Below are 17,620 nucleotides of genomic sequence, written 5' to 3' on the forward strand. Positions count from 1 at the left end.
TCTTGTCATCAACATTTTTATTTAGTTTACTAGGTGCTAGAATATAAATACATAACAATATGCCCTTTCTTATTATGGTTAGTCTTTTGTATAACTAAAATCTGTGGCCGACATTTTACAGAACAAAAGAAAACTAAATCTATAAATCAGAAAAGGAGCAAGAATATAGGAAAATAATACGTTTTATATAAATTACAGAGGACAGTTACAATGAAAATTCATTACTTTTCTGTCTAACTCAATTTTTACAAAATAAAGTTAACATGTATTATTCTGTGAACTGCTAAGAAGGCATAAACACTGTGGCCCTTTCAAAAGACAGTGGTCAAAGACCAAATGTTATCTTGATGTCATATATTGTTCTTAGTTCTTAACTGGAGTTGAGCTTCCTTTCATAGTCTTCTTTAGGTGGTGGTAGTTTGGCAAGATTTTCATCAGGAAATCCAGCTGTAGTGTCTGGGGCTAAAAAGATAAAGTAATTAAGAACTGATCTACAGAAAGCAAAGTTAAAGAGTACCAGGTAGAAATGATTATCACTAGGTCATGGAATTACAGGTGATTATCACTGACTTATTTTTGCTTACCTGTTTTGTTTTGTTTAATTTACAGTGAACATATATTAAGTTTGGTAATAAGGCCAAAAGATTTTATATATAAACATATATACGATTCCATTTTCAATCTTGCTCTTATAGAGTTCATCCTGGCCTCTAAAATGTTAAAAAGTTCCAATTACAGAAGACAACATAAATAAAATACCCAGAGTACATTGCTTTCCACAAGACCTATACAGCACATGTCCGTGATACCCAACTGATCTTCACTCTTCATATATACCAGCTTTGTCCAAACTCCCCTCACTGTAAAACTCACTTGGGGTACTTATGAAAAATATGGATTTTTTAGGCCCTTGCCTGAGACATTGATTCAGTAAGTCTAGGGGATCCTTTTTTAAATAAGAGCCTCTACATGATCCTTATAATCACTGAAATTGGGAAAACAGTATTGCATAGCATTACGTACTGGACTTCAGGTATTCTTGCTCACTGAATTCTAATCTCCTTTCCCCAACTCCAGCTTCATTTCTCCCTCTTTCATCATTTTTGCTGTTATACAGGAAGATAGTGAAAAAATATTGGGTTGGCTGTTATTTCCTTTTTAGTCTACAGATTTACATCTTGCTTGTGATAATAGTAATAATAAAAGCCAAACATTACAGAAATAGTATAACCCAGAAAGAACTGGAGTTTAAATTTCTGATAAAATATGGCTAAGAATTAGAGGCAAAGTGACAAATATCTTGAAAAATATTTTCTTTTGGAGGAATGGAAGGAGGCTGGGTAATTAAAGAAATATATTGAATGTGCCAACCACTAAAGCTCCAAATTTCAATCAGAATGTCTTCTGTCCAAAGGAAGCTGCAAATGCTCTTTCTTATGCATCTCCTACTCTAACAAGAAACTCCAATATGTATTCTTCATTACTCTTGGTTATTAACAGGGAATGGTTTCTCATAAGCCAGGAAAATATCCAAACACACTTACATATTCACAGTGTATTTATTTTTAACCTAGCTATGTTAGTAAACTAATAGATGAGCCTAAATTGGCTGTCCAGTATAAATTTGATAGGGTCATTCCTTACCCTCTAAGATTAATATTTTAGGAGGAATCATTATGTCTTTATGGTTTGGTGATGCATCTTCAGTGAAAATGCATAAGACCAGGGATCATATCTCTGGATTTTCTTTTCCCATCATCAATTTGACACTGTCATCTTTGTACATATTTTTTATATTAACTTAAAAACTGAGTAATTCCACTGCAAATAAACTTTAGTTTTAGGAATGTTTCTCTGATGTTTTATTTTAATCACTTGCTTTCTAAATAGTGGACTCACTGCGACATTAAAAAAATTATGTAGTATTTTGGAAAAATTAGCAGCCCTAGAAAGAACTCTTTTTAAATGAGAGGTTCTAGTACCTGTGGTCGCTCAGTCTGCACCCGACGAAGGCAATCTACACCATAGATCACTGTATTCTCAGGGATGACTTCAAACGTGTTTAGGTTGCAACAAGCCCCAATGATGCAACCACTGGTCAGTATTACGTTTCTGCCTACGTATGCTGCAGTAAAAACACAGGAAGAATTACAATTTAAGACATCAAATGATTAGAACACTATTTTGTTTTTCTAAGATGATTTAGGTATAAAAATGTAAACTGGCCTTAAGAAAAAAATTAAAGAAAATACTTCATTTCAGAATTTGTATAGCACAGAGGCAGGTACCAAACTAGTATTCAAATCGGCTCTGCAGCTGATTAGTTGTAGGACCTTGGGCAAGTCACTGTAAATTCTCTGAGCAAGTTTATCTATAAAATGGAGAGACCACCCTACTTCACAGTTTGTTGTAAGGAATAAATGGGATAGTGAATGTATAGTGCTGAGCACAGGTTCGACACATAGTAAGTATATAATAAACAGAAATGACAATGGTGATGGTAATCATTGGTAATCTAAATTAAGATAAAAACCATTAAGTAGATTAACAAAAAGTCTAAATTTATTATTTAAAGAGAACCATTTTCTTTCAGGCCAATCAGAACCAAGAAAGATAAAGCATTATTCTAAAGATGCCTCACAGTTCAGGTTCTTTCTGAACCTTAGTTCTTACAGCTGTTTCCCAAGGTGGTGGTGACTTTACATGGCCCCCTTGCTTGGCCTCATTTATGAAAAGTAGCTTACGTTTGGTTTTGATTGGCTAGGGTAGTAGACATGAAATTAAAGAAAGCAAACTGCTAGAGAAACTGATTTTTTCCCTTAATTCTACAACAGCATTAATCAACTATATTATCATTGACTCTAGGATTTAGTAGAAATCTTTTTCCAAACTTTCACTTGAACTTTGTGATTTAATTCAATCCTGATTTAAGCATACACAGCTGAATTTTTAATTTAATGTATTAAACACATTACCAAATTGGGTTCCTTAAAGGCAAAGAATTAGTCTCACAGCTACTTTAGTCCACTTCCAACCACACCTTCCTTCTAAGCATACTACTTTGCCATAGTTTGTACAGGCATACCTCGGAAATATTGCAGGTTTAGTTCCAGATTACCACAATAAAGCAAATATTGCAATAAAGCAAGTCACATGAATTTTTTGGTTTCCTGGTGCATATACAAGTTATGTTTATACTATATAGTCTAGTAAGTGTGCAATAAATAGCATTATGTCTAAAAAACAATGTACACACCTTAATTAAAAAATACTTTATTGTTAAAAAATGCTAACCATCATCTGAGCCTTCAGCAAATTGTAGTCTTTTTGCTGGTGGAGTGTCTTGCCTTGATGTTAATGAAAATGCAATATATGTGAAGTGCAATAAAGCAAAGCACAATACAATGAGGTATGCCTGTACTTAGGTTGTATTCCGGCCACCACAAAGAGAAAGGAGGGAACCACTGTTTGTAATAAAACTCCAAATATAATTTACCTTTTGATTCAATAACGTTATTATCTCCCATTTTCATGGCTTGGGAATCTGTAAGCCAGAGTTAAGTAAACACTATAAATATGTTCCTCTTTTTTCTCTACTAATTTACTAGGTCTTTATCCTTCCTGCACTGCAGAGGACAGAGGCATGGGAAGGGCCACGCATGCTCAGCCTGGCCAAAACTCTGCTCAGGGGAGTCTGAAAGAAAGTTTTAATCTTTAAATATAAATACCTCTATGTATAAATAAACAACTTCTATGTTTTTTTAAAGAAATGAGCACCTCATTATACCCCAATTCTATGAGTGACATATTTGCACCAATCACTTAAAGATAACTGTTAATGGTTTCATATATCTTTATATAAATATGTATAAATCCCTTTATATAACTGAAAATCAAACTAAAACTGTATAAACTTCTGCAGCTCACTTTGTTATCTATGAATTTACATTACTATATGACATTAAAATTGTTAAAAAACATAATTTTAAATGACTGCTTAATGGTCCTAATAGTCCATTTGATGTTTATTTAAATATTTTGCTATTGTTAAACATTTAGATTTTTTTCCTCCAAGTATTTTCTACTATAAAATAATGTTTAGCTGACATCATAAAAAGATTTTACTGTCTTTTTAGAGTACAAAATCAAGCAAAAGAACTGATAACACTCCAGGGGAGAAAAACCAAAACAATGAAATATTTTCATCCCCACACCCATTTCCTTGCATCAGACAATGTATTGTCAAGCTAAAACTATGTAGGAATCAAATGGACAGAGCTGTACTTAAATCAGGACAGAAGCCAAGATTACTATTTCTGTGTCTACTGCCAGTTAGTCATTGCTACGTGTCAACAAGTTGTAGCAATAGGAACGATACCTTCAAAATGGTGAGCGAAAAGGGTGTGTGCATGCGCAAACTCATCTGAAAATGTCATACTTCCTTTACTCTTGGGTTATTCAGTGGAAGAGAAGGGATAATATTTTTGATACACTGTAAGTAAGTCTTTTCAAAGAACTGGATGGCCTAGTGCTAAACATGTAATAAATGTATATATATATAAATATATTTGATAAATTATGACAATTTCTATGGAGATTTGGGTACTAAAAGACAGCTGGGGATGATTTATATTAAATTATTGTAAAGGATACAACAGCCGACTTCAAACACATTATTTGTGCCAATGATCATAGGTTTGGGTTCTGGATCTTCAGCATCAGGGGTGATATTGTCAGGGTGACTATAAAAAGAAGACAGAAATCATCAAAAAGTCAATAACGCAATAAGCAATTATCCTGTTTTAGAATTTGAGTTCATTCTCTCAATTTTAACTACATCAAGCTTAAAATAAGTAGCTTTGTAAGTAATTTCTTAATCCAGGTAAATTATTGGAGACGACTTGATTCTGAGATGAAAAAGAACTACTGAAATGTAAACAAGCCACGGATATGTATAGATGGACAGCCTTCCTTCTATAACTTTACCTTTTAAACTGAAAGCCCAGAGGGCCTTCTCCAGGACCAGGTGAAAAAGATATTGGCAAAGAATGACTGACTTTTAGCTTGTTGAATTGGAATCAAAATCACACCTAAGTTGAAAATTTTCCATTCTTAATCATTTGAGATTGTGAAACGTAAACAGATATTTACATTAAATAATTATTTTATGCTATTAGGTAGTTAGTTGAAATATTTGGAACATAAAATTTTTGTGGTCTAAGAGGAGGAAATCATTTTAAAATGGTGATTTATCTCTGACAGTTGAGTTATTGCAAATATAGGTATTTTTAACTGACTTGCACTAAAGGTGCCAAAATACATTTTAAAAAGAAACTTCTTAATATAGTGAGAAACTCCAAATCCCTAAGCAAGCATTAAGACAAAAAAAAAAATCTTTATCAGTTAAATATTTTCTCAAGATTTTTGTTACAAATTCCATACATTGTTGTTATAAATTAGGTATAAGCTTGCATTTCCTGCCAAAATTTTATCTAGAAAGCTTTATAAATGCTTATGAAAATTTCACGGGTATTTCAGTCTAGTTCACTAAGATCATGTACATGTTCTAATATTTTACTACTTTTTTAATCTTTAAAGTTTAAAAATTGCCTCTAGGACCCCATTTTTTTTCAAATATAATTCTGGGTGTTACTCCTACAAAGCATATGAAGATATAGGTCAAAGTAAAGTTCACGTGTTGAGCATGCATAATAACATTTCAGCCAGAAGCAAGAAATCCAACCAAAGGACTCCCTTCAGGATGGTCTGCACAGCACTTGGACAGTGGAGGTACTCGGGAAACGTTTGCTTAAGGAAGACAGGAGGCAATGATACAAAAGGGGAAAATGATCAGACTGCAAGTCAGGAAGTGCAGTCAGCCACCAAGGAGCTACCTCAGCTTGGACAAGTCTCTTCACTTGTCTGGTCTTTGGTTTCCTCATTTTTCTAATTGCTTGTGTTGAAAAAGATGCTGAATGTTTCCCTAGAGATAAAACAGTGGGCTGCGCAGATGTCAGTTCTAAAAGGTCCCTACGGTAAGCGGAAATGAATAAACCACGATGTGTGGCACTTAGTTCAGAGTACCTGTAAGTCTTACTCACGCATTTATGATAAGCGCCTGCTCTTCTATTAGGTTACCTTCACCAATCACTATTGGCCCGGCTTCCGCAATAATTCGTGCTTTAGGGTGGATCACTGTCCTAGGTCCTGTTAAAAGTACGGTGAAAGAAATTATTGGTGGAGGCTAAGCTTCCTACAGGAGGGTAGGAGGTGACGGAGGGGAAAGGAGGCTGTTGGGAGGAACATTTTCTAAAGTAGGTGCCAGGCACCACCCAGGGCACTTTACAAATGTTATCTCCTCGGCTGTTATCATTAGCAGTTAGTGCCAAAGCTCAAACCAAGGTGAGTGGAGACAGACAGCACAGGCTTTGGAGCCAGACAGCCCAGGCTCACCCTCTATTTTGAAGCCTCTGTTATCTCAGTGGTGAAATGGAGATGGTGATAATACCAGTCTTGCAGGGTTGTTGTAAGGGTTAGATGAGATAATGTTTGTAGACCCAATATTCTGGCACATAGTTGGCAATAAAAATTAATTCCCTTCCTTTCCTTTATAAAGGTAAGGCTCTCTTTGCTTACAACCTTGGTGTTTTCTTATGCTAGTGAACCACCTAACACTTTCTTATGCTGGTCGACTATAGGATTCGTATTTTTATTAAATGATTAAGAGGGAGTATGGGCTGGACAGGAGTCAGAAAATATGGAAACCAACTTTAGCTTTATTACTTTGTCACTATCCCTACTAAAGCTCACCTATGGGGAGGAGGCAGAGCTTCTGTTGTCTGGTCTAGGATGTGATTTTTAACAGTTAAAATTAGGAAAAGGTTAAAGGAAGGCAATGGAAGGAGCTAAATGTGATTACTGGAGTCATGAGACTCTGCTATAGGGAGACCCAGGGCCATGCCTCTAATCTCAAATAGAAGGGAGCAGGAAAGGACTCTCATCACATCCATTTATTTCATGATCAGGTTGATAGAGGCACTGCATCGCCTAAACCCAGATGCTGGAATGCTGACACCTTCTCCCTCGTAGCTTTTACTTACCCACAGTCCTAGCATCTTGGTGATAACGAAACCACTGGTGAGAAAACAGAACCTCATTTTAGCCTCTCCCTCCAACACTCGCTCTACCTGTCTCCCAATACCAAGGCTGTTTGTACAAGCAAACCAGCAGATAGGAAGGTGACATGGATCATGAAATTCAGTTGTATAAATTGTTAATTTATTCAATAATCATTATCTGCTTGTGACAGGCAAGATGCAGTGCTGTATGTTAGGGGGTAAACAGAGACACACATGCTATTTTTGCCCTTGGAGCCTGTTATCTTAAAAACTGGGAACTTTACACACTTACTCACAAGTGTATTAAAATAAATAAGGAGATGTTCCTGGTGCCCAGAGAATTGGAAGGAACCTCAGTGCAGCTTATTTTTTTCCCAGCAATGAAGAGCTGAGGATTGATTGGGGGGAAAGAGGGGAGTGAAGAGCTAAAACCAGATGCACAAAGGACGCACAGTCTAGTAAGAAATAACATGAAAGTGGCTATGTCACCTCTGGCTCCCCAAATCTTCCGCTGCTAACGTAAAATTTCCCTGGCAAATTCTCCTATTCAGGATAGAAGTCAGGATTTCTCAGATCCTTGGGAAGCTTCTCAACTTGATCATGATTGTGAACACATGTGCATTTCTTCTTTGTTACACACAGACACACACACTTATAAAAGGAATATATGTTCATTACAAAAACTTCAAACAAAGCAAAACATATAAAGATCCTCTCATACTAATCCCATTCGCTAGAAGTAAGTATTCTTAATAGTCTGAAGTATACTATTCCAGACTTAAGCACTACTGTATCTCATTAGAAAGTTAAAAAGTAAATTCATCTTGAAGAAGAAAAAAACATGGATTGCAAGCACATACTTTTTTTTAAAACAAAGGAATAGTACTTATTATTCTGTAATTTGCTTTTTTCACCTAATATGTATGTCATGGTCATTTTTCCATATAAGCACATCTAAGTAGATATGCTTGTTATGGTTGAACAGTATTTAGCATCATATTAATATACCATAATTTATTTAATTAATCCTTTAATAATGGGCATTTAGATGTTACCACTTTGGGGGGAGAGGTACTAAACAATGCTGAAACAAACATTGGATTCCTTTGACACGAGGTACTTCTTACCGGTATTCCAGCTGTGTCAGCCAATTTAAATCTGTAGTTTGCACAATACTAGATTGATAATTTACTTCAAAATGTTCTATGATAAAGGGACATGATCTTTCTATTTTAGGTTCTTTGTAATTGAAATCCCAGACAGTACCCCACCCCTTGTCTAGAAAGTCTAGACTCTGGCCTCCAGCACTTAAAGGCTATGTGTTTAATCTCTCAAAAAGCCTGTTTTCTCATCTATAGAAAGATGAGATCTCTTAACAATCTACCTCATAGGGTTGAAGTGTGGATTATAGGAAATAGTGTTTGATAGGGAGATCATGGGGTCTAGCCCACAGTTCTTAAAAATGGAGGTTCATCACTATCTGACACTAAGAGCTAACAAATAATTTTATCAAACGGTAGTAAGCAAAAGAACGCCTTCTGGTCTAAGATACAGAAGAAAAGGGTCTGTTTTACTCTACTCAGGTTATCAGGATGACTCTTTCCAACCAGGGGGAAAAATATCTGTCCCTTATTGAAAGATAGTAAAAAAATTGATAAAGAAAACTCCCCCACTAGCATTAAAACTCTTAGGACAAAGAGATCATCATGGCTGTGATTAAAAAGCAGATCCTTTGCACTGCTGCTAAGTAGCCAGAGGCACTGGATATTCTGCTGGCCCTCAGCCTGTAGCTGTTAGCAAGCAGATATGCAAGAAGCTACGTGAGAATGGACTAATAAAACAAAGGTACCACTAGACCTATATTTCTTTAAAAGTTGCTCTAAAGTATAGCTTTGAAAAGAATTGCTATTTTCACTTTTCCCTTTCAAAATCGATACACATTAGTTATAGGAAAAAAAGATAAACTCAAATTTAAAAATATCAATCCCAAGTCTCATAAGATGTCTTCTTACACATTATTTAAAAATAATGCCTGAGCTATTTTGACCAGATGTTTTCTTATTGTTATTTTTATCATTATTAATAAGTTAGTAAATAACCACCATGTTTCCCCGAAAATAAGACCAGGTCTCATATTAAGGTTTGCTCCAAAAGACGCATTGGGGATTATGTTCAGGGGATGTCATCCTGAAAAATCGGCTTGGGCTTATTTTCCGGTTAGGTCTTATTTTCGGGGAAACACGGTAGGAAACTCCTGATTACAAATATGAGGGCCTTGACTGGGGGGTACAGCATTAACAACTTTCGTGAGACCTGTGCTTAAGACACCACCTCCACCTGGTGGCAGCAGTGCCAAACTACAAGTCCTGGTGGTTCAGGGCTGAAATAACCAAAAGGTGAAACTAGCAACTTGGAGCTGTGAAGTAACAGCCAATGTCATGGGCGACAATAAACGGAAGCGTTCCCCTAGACCTCCCGTAGGTCTTTTTTTAGGAAGAGACTAGAGAGGTTAGAATACATGTACTTCAGTAAATGAGAACTCCTTTAAGAACTTCGCCAAACCGAAATGTTCGGACTCGGGTGAGTGATGCGCATGGCGCCGCTTTGTGCCGGAGGTCAGCGCCAGAGCACTGTGTCAAGACCCGGGGCGCGACAGCACGCGGAAATGTGGGCACAGTTTGCTCCACGCTTTACTGCATGCAGGAAGCACTTTTACCTAGAATAGGTCTGAATTCAAACCAAGTGTAAAGGTCTTGAGGTTAAAACGCTTTAAAAATGAAAATCTGTCACCATGGAAAAAAAAAATTTTTTTTTTTTTTAAAGACTGTTGTGAACCTTCTTGGGCTCTTTCTGGCAGGGCAGTTTGTATATTTTCTTACCAAATGTGCTGAAACCCTATTTGGCTTATCTCCTTGTTTGGATAAATGTGTCTAGAGTTGGAGCTGCCTTACTGGCTGATGAATTATTTTTGTAAATGGTTGGCTGGGCTTGATGCGACATAGCCAGAAAGACATTCCTTGCATCAAATTTCCATTCCCCTCATTTGGTAAAGGACATTTTTCCTCTCTATCTTTGCCACAGAAAGCAATCTTTGTGTACATATGTCAATAAATAGTTCAAAAAGCCACAAGCTCTCTTTTGAAAATTAAAACAATTCCTTTGACCTGTAAGCTGAAGTACCTGTAAGAACTGCTTTATAGTCCATGAATTTCTTAAGTAAAAGCCACTGTTCTGCCTCATTGAAAAAGATTTCCACAATAAACGGTGAGCTTTTGATCTATATTAAAAACTCAAATGACAAGAGAGACAGAGTAAGTGGGACATAGTGCTTCTACCACAAAGCTCTTCCATTGTGCCAAGTTCTGCCTTCACATTGTGATTTCCCCCAGAGCCAGGGCCTGACACCAGCAGACTTGCCTTTCACCCCATTATGGGATTACAGGACTGTGCTTAAAGTACCTTTCTGAAATATTTTCGGCTTTCAAAACAACACTGATAGGAAATAATGCATGGCCCATGAATCAAGGCAGCCTAATTAAAAACAGCCTTGATACTATGAAACCTTATTTACCCAAATTATAATTAACAAGAGAGCTGTTATTTTTCCCCAGGTCTGTTTCTTAGAAGCCTCTAATGAAAGAACTCGAGCAGAACCTCAAGTCATATGGTTTCTGGTTAAGGAAAATACTTCAAAGCTTTGGACTAGTTTCTTTGTTAAACCAAATACCTGATTCTCTAGGAAAACTGGAGTTTGGATTTAAAGTTCTACTCCACTGAAACATAGTAAAGGAAAAATTTACTTTCTTCTCCAAATATTTCAGAATGGAATAATTTGGTAAGAATATATATAAACAAGTAGGGGATGAAAAGTTATGTATAACATCCTGAAAAATCTGTTAATTAAACTACACTCAAGTTTATTGCTACTTAACCCAGAAAACAGCTTATTAAGTGTTTAAATTTCTATATTCATAGCACAACAAAAAAAAGACTCAAATCAATTATTCTGCTAAATTAATAAAAAACAGAAACAACAGAAGCCATAAAATGAAAAAGCTCAGAAATCGAGTTTTAATCAGATAACTTAGCTCTACTCTGTGCTTTGACTTAACTTTATAATTATATCTCCCAGGAGCTTTTTAATCTGATATATCAGAAAAATGAATTAACAGTAGCCAAAAGGTGAGAGATATTTTATACCAAATACAACAATGATAGAAATGACTATCTAAATACTAATTCTGGAAAATTTCCATCTTTATATATATAATTAAAAATAAGAATCACGTATATTAAAAATGAGATAAGAACTGTGGCAGACAGAACACTGGGGAACTATATCAACTCTGAATCTTTTCCTTAATTTTTAAAGTTGAGATGTTTCTGTCAAGTATTTGAGCACATTTTCTGGTTTTAAAAAACCGGGTCAAAAATAACAATAAAGATTAATTTAAATCCATTTTTTTAAATTATTACTTCTTATGTTATAATCCATCACTGAAAATCTGTGTTGAACTATTACTTTATAGTTTAATCATCAGAACTGTACCCTATCAACCAGTCAAATATTATATGGAAAGATTTAATCACTGTATTGAGATAAATAATTTCAATACTTAGGGAAAGTAGGAGGATAAAAGGGATAAAGGAAGGGGAGGAGCACAAAGTAGTGAAAGACAGAGGGAGAAACAGGAGATGGAGAGTGCTGACTCCTGATGCCCTCACGCCCCAATGCTATGCAGTGGTCCAGTGGCTGACCTTTCATAGGATAAAGCCTTTACTGCTTTTCAGAAAAGCTTCTACAAGTAATAGGAGTTATTTCAAATCTGAAATACACACACAAACACATAGAGGTATACCCGTGTGTATATTTGTACCAATAGAGGTAGTTTCTATTTACCTGTTATATAGTTTCTATATACCTATTACATAGTAAATATTGTATACTTATTGTTTAACATGGAGAAGTAGAAATGAAAGGCAAAGTTTATATAATTAGCTACATCATTTTAGTGTTGCTTTCCTTCTATTCATAGAATATCTTGGGAGCTACTATTAGATGTCATTCTTTGATTCATGATGAAACCATGAAAACACCAGAATAAAAACAATGTAGATGAGTATTTTGATAAACACGTGGCCATGATAATGTCTCCTCATAAAAAAGTTGTAAGTGGTTGAAGAGTTAACAGAGAGCTAACACAGCACTGAAAAGAAACAGGGCCACCTTCTAAACTTTGAAATGATGTCAATTTAAAATAAATAAATCCAACCTGGCAAACTCCTACTGATATTCCGTAATACTGACACAATCTTCACTGCTTTTATAAGACCTGAATGCCTAAATTGGTTAAAAGCTTAGACTTACTAAAATTTATAATTTTTTTCCTATTAAACATACTGTTAATATAAGGTAACAAGACATGTTTTCTCTCTGAAAGTGTATTTAATTCACTGAAAGCTCTACTCTAGTAACATGTAGCTGCTGGCAGGGATAGGCTCACATTATTAAAGCTACAAGGGGACCATATCCAGTGAAAACATATTGAAAAGAACTGGGTAAAATGTGAGTTTGGGGGAACTCAATCGTGTTCATACAAGCGAGTTGCCACATGTTGAATTATGCATTTGTTTTAAATGTTGGACTTGACCTCTAGCAAGGCTACACAGATAAGATTTAGTAGTACAATTAGGTAACTTTCATTGTGTGCTTATTCTGTTAGGTTTTGAGCAATCACTTTCTTATTTAATCCGCAAATATTCTCTTATTTAATCCTTCAAAAACCTAGGAGGTAGGCACTCCTATTTTGCATGTGCTATCCATTCTTCCCTTTTCCTTATAACAGAATCCTATTTTACTAGGGGCAGCACTGCGCTCCGTTAAGACTAAACATTTCCCAGCCTTCCCTGCAGCCCTATGTGTCCACAAGACTAAATCCAAGGCAAAAGACACACAAAGAAGGGCTGTGCAGAACTTTTAGGAAGATTATTTAAAGGGAACTGACTCAACTGGGAGGTATATCCCCCTTTTTTTTTTTTTTTTTGTCTCCACTCCTCTTTCTTATCCAAGGTCACACTTGGTGCTCTAGCCATCACATCTTTGCCTGCAAGGCCGGAACTTTTGGACAATCAACTGACCGTCCCTAAATTGTCTACCTCTAGACTTTTTATATAAGAGAATAAACTTGGCATGTGTAAGCCACCCCTACATGCAGCTGAACTTATTCGTAAAGCACACATTTACAGAGATGGGGAAAAGGAAGGTTAGTGAGGTTAAGAAATATGTCCCATGTAACCCAGCGGGTAAAGAGCAAGGATGCTAACCCAAGTGTGTCAGATTTCACGGTCCACAATCTTAATAATTACCAGCAGAATGTAAGCTCCACAAAGGCGGTAACTTCTGCTCTGTTCATTGCTGTGTCCCTAATGCTAGCACAGTGCCTGGCACATCGTACGTACACAATAGATGTTCCTCAAATAAACAAATTACTTTATTATGTTGCCTCATTATCCTATAGAAGTTTAAATATAGACTCCATCACATTATATATTCTTTTAGAAATATTAAACACTTATGGGAGAAAATACATTGTTTTGTCAATAAAATTAGGATATCAGTGAAACAAATATAATACCCAATTACTATAAAGCACCAAAATTAAATCACATCAATTCTTGAGAAACAACACTAATGAACTATTTTCTTACCTATAGTTACATCACCTCTAATTTCACTTTCCACACACACAACTGCTCCAGGAGCAATCTTCACACTGTAGGAAGAAAAAGGTAACACTTATCATGGACAAGGTTTAAAAATTTAGTTATAGAAGTTAACCTGAACTGCAGTGAGAAAAAGGCTAAGAAAAAAAAAAAAAAACTGATGGAAAAATGCAAAGTAAACTGTAAGAGGGTAATAATATAAATTCAAGTGGCACCCTATCCATTGGGCTAAAATCATACATGATGCCTTACTACAATTCTTGAGAAAAAAGAGGCTGTGGATCCTTTTCTTTTTTAACACCAGCATTGTTCTAAATACCAAAAAGCTGAAGACAAAGTAGATATCTATTAGGAAGGCACTAGTTAATAAATTATATTAAACAATGGATACACATAAAAGAGAATGAATAATCCTTTATGTAAAGAATTGGAATGATCTCCAGGCTAAATGAAGTCGAAAAAGCAAAGCCAGAAAATGGACAGTTTACAATATGCCACTATTTTTGTACAAAGGTGGGGAAAGACTGTACATTCAAATTATTTAACAACCAGCAAGGTAATATTTACATAGAAATTGGTGTCACACACAAATATTCCTATTTATTTTCCAACTATATATAAAACTCTTTGTTATATATAGTGCAAATTGTTCAAAACATTAATAATTTATAATTTATTGATGCTTTTTAATATTCTGTTGTGATCTTTTGTTGGACACAGCTGAATCTAGCTAAATGCTGTCCTAGCTGAGCCATGAGCTGACATGAACCCACTAATGACTTCCCCATTAAACTGGCAGTCATTGTTCCCATTAAACAAAGAATTTTTCTTAGTAACTATGTTATTCATGGTGTTAAAGATCCTCTCAGTTTCTATGAACTAACAATACCATTTAAGGTATTTTGACTATAATTCTTTTTGGATTGTTCAAAATTTTAACTTCTAGTTGTTCATTGCTAGTATATAGAAATACAATAATTTTGTACATTGATCTTGTATCCAGCAACCTTGCTAAACCCACTTAGTTCAAGTAACATTTTTCTAGATTTTCTATGTAATCAATTTTGTTGTCTGTGAATATGGACAGTTTTATTTCTTCTTTTCCAATCTGTATGCATATTATTCCTTTTTCTTGCCTTATTGCCTTGGCTAAGACTTCCCGTATGATATACAAATAGGAGTGATGAGACCAGACATCCTTGTCTTGTCCTAGCTACATAAGATCAACAAAACCTATCAAATTATCTTCTAAGCCATGAACTTAGCATTTTAAGTAAGTTATTAAAACCTGGTATGTGAAACAGTTGAAGCTTTGTGGACTAAAATGTTACTGCCTTGAGTTATAAATTTTCCAAAAAGTTGTTTTCTCTTTTCGGCTTTACCAGCAAGGACCAGAAATCTAGAGTGCAATAATTCATTCATATCAATATTATTTTTTTAAGTTCTATAAACATTCATGTATGAAAATGCTTGCTTATTTTTAACTTACAGTAGAGAGTATAAAAAATTTAATGGTACTTTCTGTTTTGCATGTCATTTTTGGATACATTTTTATTAAAAATATTGTTATTGCAAGGTTTTATTTTTTCAAACATTTTACTGTGAAACAGATTCATGCTTTTTAATTTGTCCTCCTTGATGATTGCAAATTTTCATTATAGGTAACATGAACTTACATAGGACACAGTTGCAGTTCTAATAAAATATTTAAGTGTATAGCACATACAATTTTTCTAACTTTTGAGCATCATTTACAACTGGTGCAAGCAGTATAGCTGTCCTAGTGTGTAACTGCTGAACATCTGTATTTGTTTGAATATTTCCAAATTATCTCTGGAAGATAAGAAACATCATATTCACTGCCTTCAGAGTGAGGAGCTGGACAGCAGGAACACAAGGGTAGATGGAAGATTTTTTTCATTAAATACCATTTTTAATCATGTGCATTTTGAATCACACAAATCCATCCCCTATTAAATAAAACAAACAAAAATATAAATAAATGTTTCTTTAGACCATGTGACAAAGAGGTCCTAGATACACTCGCATAATCAGGGTGAAGTTTTATCCCCCTTTCTTTACAAAATTCCCCTCAAATCATGATGCCAACAAGGGTCTTCCCCCTTAAATTGTTATTTATTTTATCTAAAAAGACTTTCTTATAACTCTTAAGTATCACTTAATGAATTTTAGACTCCTTAGTTTTCCTTTAAGACCGTTTTTTCTATTCTCTAAATCATTTTCTCCCATTGCATCAGCAACAATCCTCTTTAATCAAGGACAAAATTATTATTCATTAGTTTCACTTCTCATTAATTTCAAATACCATATTCACAATGGTATTCATTTATAGTATTTTTAGACCATTGTTCACAAATGTTCTGTCATATTACACTCAGGATGCTTGATACTGTATTAGCAGAAACACGATACAAGTCAGTATAAGGAATGAAAGGATATATTATGAACGAAATGTGAATACTTGGAATATTCAATATGGTTATATTCTGGCCCATTTCTTATCTCATGTTAATTTGTTTGGGGTGATGAGGTGTTCTTGTTTTTCTACTTATGATAGCTATCCATGACGCTGCAGCTGTAATTTAACTGAGACACTTGGACACTTCTGGTTGCACTCTCGGGACACCTCTTTGAAAATACTGTACCAATCCAGCCAAACTAGCAATCAAGTATGGAAGGAGAATAAAGACATTTTCTGAATTGCAAAGACTTAAAAGAAAAAAAAAGTATCTTCTATGCACTCTTTCTTAGAATGCTGCTGAAGAATGTACCTAGCTAAATAAAAATAAACCAACAGACAAGACAAAGGCTCTAGCTTCTAAGGACTGAAGGAAACATCAGGACAATAGCTGTACAATAGTCTTAGAGAACAAAGATGATAAAGGGGAAGATCTCCAAGGGGAAAAAAAGAAAAAGAAAAAAGAAAGTTATGTAAGGAGCATTTTGAAAAAAACATTACTAGCATTTGACATATCTGTTGGAAGATCTGAAAACATCAGTTCATACAAAAGTAAGGAAATAAATGAAGTTATTTTGTTAAGCTTTGGATGAATTCAGTTTGAGGTATCCACAGAAAATTCAGGAGAAAGACCCAGCAGGCAATTGAAAACACCAATCTGGAGTTATTCAGAAAGCTATAGACCAGAAATAAAGCTCTGAGAATCAGCAGGATACAAACTTTTTTATGTGTCTCTCCATCATTCATATTCTAGAATCCCCCCAAATTTTACCAAAGTGCAAAATGACACCAAAAATATTTCTTGTAAATCACATCAACTTCCCTACTGATATGAAAAACTAAAGAAAGAAGATATACACAAAATTTTCTTCTACAAATTTCAGTGAACAAAATTTTCTACCAAAGTGTTTTTAAAGCTTTAAGCAAAAAGAATATATATTAAAACAAACAAACAAACAACTAATAATCCCTGGGTCTACTTTCAAGTAATGTTTGTGAGATTAGACACAGCTACCTACATCTGTTTCCATCATTTTCACATGCACTGACTCAAGTTCATGAAATTACCTACAAGGCTTAAGTTAATGAACTTCTAAAAATGACCCACCTAGGTTACTATGTGTGCTTGACTCTGCTGAAATCACAGAAAATATATAACCTCTAGTGAATAGAAGGGAACGTCAGTAACACAAAACAGCAGAAAATGACCCAACCCTCTCATTTTATAGATGAGGAAACTGAGACTAGAAATTTCTTAAAGCAGTTTTTCCTGAGGCATCATTATCCTAACACCAATCAT

The 17,620-nt window shown here is 34.9% G+C and overlaps 1 protein-coding gene across 1 annotated transcript in view; it reads right to left on the reverse strand.

Moving 5' to 3' along the window:
* Window positions 1-17,620, reverse strand: part of DCTN6 (dynactin subunit 6) — a 19,165-nt gene continuing 1,545 nt past the window's right edge. The window contains exons 2-7 of the mRNA XM_019750524.2: window positions 13,827-13,891; window positions 6,102-6,207; window positions 4,654-4,742; window positions 3,497-3,544; window positions 1,983-2,125; window positions 1-462 (exon numbers count right to left, since the gene is read on the reverse strand). Coding sequence (XP_019606083.1) covers window positions 364-462; window positions 1,983-2,125; window positions 3,497-3,544; window positions 4,654-4,742; window positions 6,102-6,207; window positions 13,827-13,891 — 550 coding nt within the window. The 3' untranslated portion in view covers window positions 1-363. The remainder of the gene's footprint in view (window positions 463-1,982; window positions 2,126-3,496; window positions 3,545-4,653; window positions 4,743-6,101; window positions 6,208-13,826; window positions 13,892-17,620) is intronic.

This window comes from Rhinolophus sinicus, linkage group LG04 (genome assembly GCF_036562045.2).
Source record: "Rhinolophus sinicus isolate RSC01 linkage group LG04, ASM3656204v1, whole genome shotgun sequence".
Lineage (NCBI taxonomy): Eukaryota > Metazoa > Chordata > Mammalia > Chiroptera > Rhinolophidae > Rhinolophus > Rhinolophus sinicus.